Below are 7,041 nucleotides of genomic sequence, written 5' to 3'. Positions count from 1 at the left end.
AGACCTGAGCTGGGTGTTGATCAGGAATGGAAGGAGCAGTCACATCTGCTGAGGGGAAGATAGTGCAGTGCGGCTGCTTGGGAAAGCTCCATGTCTCTGGGATGTTGATCCCGGTTTTGTGAGCCTGCTGGTTTCAGGGCTTTATGGGAACGTGCCAGAAGCAGAAATTGAGCAAGCACCACACCTGCTCCTACCCTCCAAACCCAGCATGTGCAAGGCTCTTCTGCTGCCTGCCCCATTCACACAACAACCTCTGAGCACGTGTGCTATGGATGTGCACCGACTGGAAACGAGCTGCCGCATACACACCTTAAACACAGCAATCGCGTAGGGGTGAGGGAGGCTGTCCAGGATCACGGATCTCTGCAGCCCGTTGAAATCGACCCTCTCGATCCTGTCCATATAGGCTTCAGTCCAGTAGATCCAGTGGTCATCCACAGAAATGCCATTTGGCCACCGCACGCCCTCCGAAACGATGCACCTTGCTGACGACCCGTCCATGTCACTTCTGTAAATGCCAGCTCTGGAGTCTCCCCAGTCTGTCCAGAACATCACTCTGACAAGAGGCAGAGAGGTTACTTGAAATAGTAACAAAAGAGCTCGTCCAAAGGAGACAGGTTTTGAAGCAGAGGTTTGAATACTTTACATTCCATGGCTCCTGCAAGACATGCCTCTGGAAAGGGAGCTCTGCAATTCTAATGAACACCACCAGCACCCCGAGGAGCAGCAGAAGCTTATTTAGCTGCAGGTTCTGTGGGGTAGGTTACCTTGCCTTGAACTGCTTTACTTTAGTGCATAAACGGCTAAAGGCAGCTCAGGTTTGTCAGGGCTACATTTGCAGCGCAGCGGCCAAACCATTCTCAGAGGGACACAATGTGCATTTGGCTCCTGAACTGGGGTGTGGCTCAGTTTCTCACGCATCACTGCAGCTTTCCCCACCGACCAGAGCAGTTCTACTGGCAGGAAAAGTTATTTACTGGTAGGTATGTATGGGTAGGAAAACAGCAGCTTAATCAAACGAGAAAACAGCTTGTGAGCTCTGCTCTGAGGCAGCAGTCGGGCACGCAATGGCAAGAGGGGGCTCTGTGGGGCAGGACTGTGAGCTGCACCCTGCTGTGCTGCTTGCACCACTCCTGTCCCTACAGGGGGACAAGAGCCTTAGTGCCCTTCAGGGCCAAGCCTCACAAAGCTTTCCATGCAGCCCCCTCCCTCGTGTTTGCCTCTTATGAGCGCAGCAGTGCAGGAGTGGCTGTACTGGTGTGGTCCCCCTGGGGAATACTGAGCAACCCACTGCTTGTGATGCTTTTCTTCTCACCCGTCTCGGGGAACCAGAGCAAGGGCTCTGGGTCGTTCAAGGATCGAGGAATTGAGGACGGTGAGTCGCAGGTCTCCATCCGGATTGGCAACCTAGAGTCACAACCAAAACCAGGAGGGGTGTGTTTACTGCGGGCATCACAGAGGGCAATCACACCGGTTGAAGTCCTGAAATCTGTGCTAGGTAATTCCTGCTCCCTAAGAAAAGAGCTGCTGTGAGCACAGCTATTACAGTGAGGCAGGTGAGCAGAGGGAACAGATTGGTGTGTTCATGGACACTGCTGTGCCACTGAGCGAGTGAGCACTGGCTGCTGCAGCGCTCTGCCCATACCCCATGTGGGCTGTGCAGAGTGCACAAGGATGTTGCTTTTTTCCTCCCATTTCTGCTGAGCAATTCAGCCTCCCAAACTGACCTTGGTTTAAGTACACTGGGCTGAATGTTATCACACCCTGTTTGCATCTAGATCCAATAAAGTGGCATGTGGGATGAGGGTCAGTGTTCAGTAATGCCCCACCAGCATTGAGATTTCAGGGCAAGAGCCACCTCAAAGATGCACTGACCCAGTCACCTCTTTGTACCATGGGTGGGCATAGCCGTACCTCAATTTTGGGAATCCCGGCATTGACCCAGTACAGCAGCTGACTGAGAGGTTCAAAGGCCAAAGCTTCCACTGTTTCAAGCCCGGTGCTCACGATTATTTCTTGCCCAGAGCTGCCATTGAGACAAAGACGCTGAAATAAAAAATCAGAATAAAAGATGAGGAACTTCTGCAGCCTCAAGGTGAGTGCAGCCAGGTGGGCAAGGCAAGCCAAAACAGACAGCTCAGAGGAGGAGTACCCAAGACAAACACTTGTGTTTTGGGGTGTGTAGGCAACACCTGCCCCGGAGGTAAGGCAGCAATGCCATGGGTGGCCGGCACTGCAGCAGCCTCTCAGCTCCCCAGCTCACCTGTATAATGCCAAGAGTGACATCGGCCCAGTACAAGCAGTTGTGGTCATAGTCAAAGTCCAGGGCGACCGCCCCTCGCAGCCCAGCCAGGGGCAGCTCCTCGCTGACGCCGGAGGCCAGGTCGTAGCGGTGGATGGAGTAGTGGGTGGCGTAGAGAATGAACTCGTTCTCCTCTGCAAGAACAGCGAGTGCCTTGTTTAAGTGTCTCTGGCTCTTTTTGGCGACTCAAGGGGCAACAAGCATATTTTTTTCTTATCCCTTACTGCACGTTTTAGCACCTCAGCTAAGGGAGGCAAAGGCCCTCTGTCTCCCTGGGATTAGGTTGGTGAGAATGTGCTAATAGCCTTACGTGGGTCCCGCGCACACCCGTGCCCCGGAACACACTGCAGCCATTGTTTGTTCCAGGGCTGAAGGAGGAGGTAAGGATGGCAAAATCTGTCGTGACCCCTTCCTTACTGCATCAGCATGCCACCAATTAGAAACAAACTACTGACCTCCTGTTCCTCAAAAACCTCATAAAAGAGACGGGACTGATGTAAATCTGTGAGTCCTGGGGGACACTGACACCACAGTAAATATCCCGGAACGGGTTTTGTTTCTAAACTGCGCCGAATCCAGCGTAATGGGATCCTGGTCCAGGACAAAGACTGCTGGGCATTAGCACACTACCGGTGAAGTCCAATAATGCTATTAATGAGAAAAGCTAATGTCAGTAAGTAACTCTGGCTGTGCATCCCTAATGAGATTATTCGGAGATACGAAACAGATACTGTACATGAAAGAGTCACCATGGTGCGAGCCAGAACGTATCTGAAGATGATCAGCAGATAACTCTGGGAACACGGCACTTCAAAGGGCAGCCCGGTGGGGACTGTGGGTTTGTTTTTCAGTCAGCAAGGCCCTTCTCAGCATGACTAACACAGCTCTCCAAACAGCTCAAGAGGGCTCAGAGGGGTGAATAACATGTCAGGCTCTGAACGAGGAGGAAAACTAAGCACAGCGTTGGCATGAATCCCAGCAGAGGGAACACTTCCCCAGGCATCTGCTGAGCCGTTTTGCACCTGGAATGTATTTTGCACCCTGAAAAATCTTAGAACAGTGCAGGGAAGCCTCACATTGGTGGGGCTGGCTGCGCTGCAGCCCTGCAGCTCCGCTCAGCCACTGGCTTGCCCTGCCCGCAGTGCCAGCTCAGCCGCCCCATCCCTTACACGAGCCTCTTCCCTGGCTCAGGCTGGCTCTTGAGCTGCTGCGTGGCAGCATGCTAATCACGCAGCTCATGACGGCAGATTAAATTAAAGCTGTAATGAGCAGAATGCAAATAACTTTGGCAGCACAGGAGCACGAGACTGTTTCAGCACCTCATACATTTGAGAGGAGAAAACAAGGACAGAGGCGAAGTCTGGAAAGGCCAGGCGTGAGAACTGAAGAGCAGTCTCTGCCCCAGTCTGGCCCCAAACAGCCATCGTTCAACTGCGTACGCTGGCCTGTCGCAGGGTGGTACCTTCCCAAGGTTTCTCCAGGATGGAGGGTATCTTTGACCTAACTCCTGTCTTTCTGGTTGGGTTCAAGCCCACTACAGTGTGGGCAGAATCATGGTAAGAGGGCTCCTGCCCGCAGCCTGCTGTGACAAGGGCTTCAGCCTCCTGTGACTTCAGGAGCAGAGAGGGCTCTCCACTGAGAGCCTGCTGAGGCATTGAAGCTCCTGTGCCATAGGCTTTGTCTGAGAGTCCTCTGGGAATTTGTGTGTGGTCCCTCAGGCACAAGCCAAAGGTTTTATGAATGAAGCCCTTGTGCCCAGAGCAATCCTGTACGTACTCACCAGCTAGTGGGCACGGAACCAGCTCCCCTTCGAGCCGCGACTCAATGTCTCCACCTGTACAAGTGTCCCCAGAGATCTTCCGGTAGCTGCAACACATACAGCCAGGCAGTTTATTTCACGGAAACTGTTAACCTCCACCACGCGCAGACAGAATAAGCACCGGTGCTTAGTTGCAATGCATGTCCAAACATGCTATTTGTTTACTGCTACTATGGGGCATTCGTGTGGGGGTTTGTAGCTGTTTGGGATTTTTAATCACCAACAGCATAAATCCCAGCATTTGGAAGATCAGGCTCCCCTCCCAAGTACAACATACCCTCGGGTCTTCTTGTAAGTTGAGCCAACAGGGCAAGGGACTGGAGGGTCATACGGCTTCCCGGCAAATTCAGGGTCAGGGACGCAAACTTCTAACGATAAATCGTCACTCAGTTTAAAGCCAAAATCACTGCAAGGAGAAGGAAGATGTAAGGAAGGACAAGGGAGAAGGGAAAAATGCAGCCATGCTATACTATTACTCATCTTTATTTTTGCACAAAAGTTTTAAGAACCCGAAGTATCTCAGAAGTCCATTTATTTATTACCAGGATTTAGCTGCATAATAATATCTTACAGCCAGACGGCTTCTGTCTCCAGGACGTTCCAAGAACATTTTGCAAATAAGCCCACCAGTGGCCAAGCAGACTAGGGTAGGTGAGGCAGCAAGGCAGAGCTGAGCCAGAGTGCTCTGAAAACTTGGCCACAAGCCCCAGTTCTCCTGCTCGCTGGCTGGGTCACTGGTCTGACTCTTTTCCCGTCAGTGAAACAGGAGTTACAGTGCATCTGCTCTCTGGAAAACACCACGGCAGAGATTGTGTCAAACTGATTTTGCAGGGAGGCCAGGGCGGCGATTCTGAAGCAGGAATCAAGCCCTATTCTCAGCCTGCTCATGGTTAGCCAGACTCAGTGTCTGTCTCAGCAGCAGACAGGCAGGTCTGGACCCCTGCCCTTAACAGCACGTACTCCAGCAGTCTGCTGTAAGCTCCGCTGAAAGTCGCGTCCCTGAAAAGTAGTTCATTTTCTAACCCCAAACCTTTGCAACAGACTGCCAGGAGCGTTTCCTAATCCTGAGAGCTGTGCAGTGTCAGCAATGTGCGAGCTGCAGACAGAATGGTACAGCAGGGCCAGTTGTAGCCCTGTGGCTAAAGGGCCCCTACGCTTTTAGTGGAGGATCTCTATACGTGATGGGAAATTGTCCCCCATCATCTGAAAGAAGGTGATGGATTAACAATACTTCCCTCCTCTGTGGAACCTTTCAGAGGCTCCCGAAAGGCTCTAAAGACATTAATTAAGGCTCATGGCCTGTTATTAATGAAAGGATGTTTTCAGTCTATTTATTTTCCTCTTTGCTATAAAATCAAGCAGCTATACACAGAGCTAAGTAAATTGGATGTTTGTTCACTTTGAGTGATTGGTCGCAGATATTTATCTCAGGCTTACAAATCCAGACTAAAAGAAATTAATTGGTATTTACCATTCAAAGTCTTCCCTTGTACAAGAGCAATTGGAGACCATGACAGGCCTGTCAAAATCTTCCCCATTGAAGCAGGTCGCATGAGGAGTCCTCCTTTTGAAAACAGTTTTATGCCCCAGTAAGCATTCATTGCCTCGCTCGTCAGAGGGTGACCACAGCTTGTAGTCGTTCTCTGTGCAAGGGACCCCTAAGAAAAGCAACAAGATTGGGGTAAAGAAAGACAAAGTCCTTGTGTCTTTCACCCCAGACCAAGGGTTTAAATGCAAGAGAGGGGCAGATGCCCCTCGGTTGCTGCTGCCCATGAGTGTCCAGCGAGGATGTGCACTGCGCTCCAGGGACTGGGGGGATGAAGAGAGCCTTGCTCTCAGAGGAGGCACAAAAGGCCTGCCGGGGGGAGTCGCAGGCTCCAAGCAGCCAGCCGAGCCTCCCAGGAGGCTGCCTTAACCTCAGCTTCTCACCACGAGCCGTGGCATCATGGCACCGAGACTCAGGATGCTCAGACTGAGGGCAGGCACGCTGGCACCTGTCATGCACCACAATACTGCCCCTTGCCCCTTCTATCTCGCCACCCTCCTCTAGCAGGAAACAAGCATTTTACCCCCAGCTGTAAGGCTCTAGCCTTGTCCCGAAAAAAGAGCCCGAGCAGAAAGCGTTTCAGCGGCGGGCACACAGCAGCACTCAGTGACAGGAGGCAGTAAGCAGAAATGTTGCAGTGACAGTGAATTCGAGATGCCTCATTTCAGTGAAGTCATTCTGGTTACCAAACAGATCGGTTTCTAACAAACGTCAAGGGAATCAGTTACAAATTTTAGTCAAGCAAATTCCTCTGCTGGGTTTAACTGCTCTTTGATTAAAATGCTGCCTTACAATCAAAGCTGAAATGGGTTATAAAACATTCATAGGCACAAGCCTTCAGAAGGCATTTTCTTCCACTTTCCTTTTCGACAAATTCCTCAGCGAGGGGGGTGGGGATATAGGGACAGCAGAAGGGACCCGAGTGCCTTCAGCAGCCCTGTCCACACTGACATGATGTGCAGGGAGTACCGTAGCCCCCACAGGAGATGCCCTCCCTCCCCCAGCTCCCACAGGATGGCTGGGAGCAGCGGGGTTAGTCTGCTGCTAACAGGACTTGAGGGCATCTCTCTGGGTTTCTTTTGGAAAACAGGACACAGGGCAAGAGCAACAAAGGTGTTCTGCACCCAGTTCATATTTAGGCACCCAATTTCCTCTGCTCATCAGCGGGAATCTAAGAGCCTTAGATGGATAAATAGTTTGGTGCATAGCCTGAGGTCTCTAGGCACTTTAGGCATCCGAAAACCTCTCCCACAGTGTCTCCTCTCTCTCAGCCCTGCAGGAGAAGCGGTGTCAAGGTCTCCCCTGCACCCACAGGAGTGCTCAGGGCAGGCTGTGTGGCGTGGGGACTGGCTGGTTTAGGCAAGGGCTTATTAG

General features: G+C 51.7%; 1 protein-coding gene across 1 annotated transcript in view; it reads right to left on the bottom strand.

The window, feature by feature from the left end:
- Positions 1 to 7,041, bottom strand: part of SORL1 (sortilin-related receptor, L(DLR class) A repeats containing) — a 36,343-nt gene that overhangs the window by 19,548 nt on the left and 9,754 nt on the right. The window contains exons 13-19 of the mRNA XM_010137215.1: positions 5,593 to 5,779; positions 4,399 to 4,527; positions 4,083 to 4,168; positions 2,264 to 2,436; positions 1,915 to 2,046; positions 1,316 to 1,407; positions 310 to 556 (exon numbers count right to left, since the gene is read on the bottom strand). Coding sequence (XP_010135517.1) covers positions 310 to 556; positions 1,316 to 1,407; positions 1,915 to 2,046; positions 2,264 to 2,436; positions 4,083 to 4,168; positions 4,399 to 4,527; positions 5,593 to 5,779 — 1,046 coding nt within the window. The remainder of the gene's footprint in view (positions 1 to 309; positions 557 to 1,315; positions 1,408 to 1,914; positions 2,047 to 2,263; positions 2,437 to 4,082; positions 4,169 to 4,398; positions 4,528 to 5,592; positions 5,780 to 7,041) is intronic.

This window comes from Buceros rhinoceros, unplaced genomic scaffold, assembly GCF_000710305.1.
Source record: "Buceros rhinoceros silvestris isolate BGI_N320 unplaced genomic scaffold, ASM71030v1 scaffold18305, whole genome shotgun sequence".
NCBI classification, from domain to species: Eukaryota; Metazoa; Chordata; class Aves; order Bucerotiformes; family Bucerotidae; genus Buceros; species Buceros rhinoceros.
The sequence above is the reverse complement of the archived record's forward strand: the minus strand, read 5'-3'. Positions and strand labels throughout refer to the sequence as shown.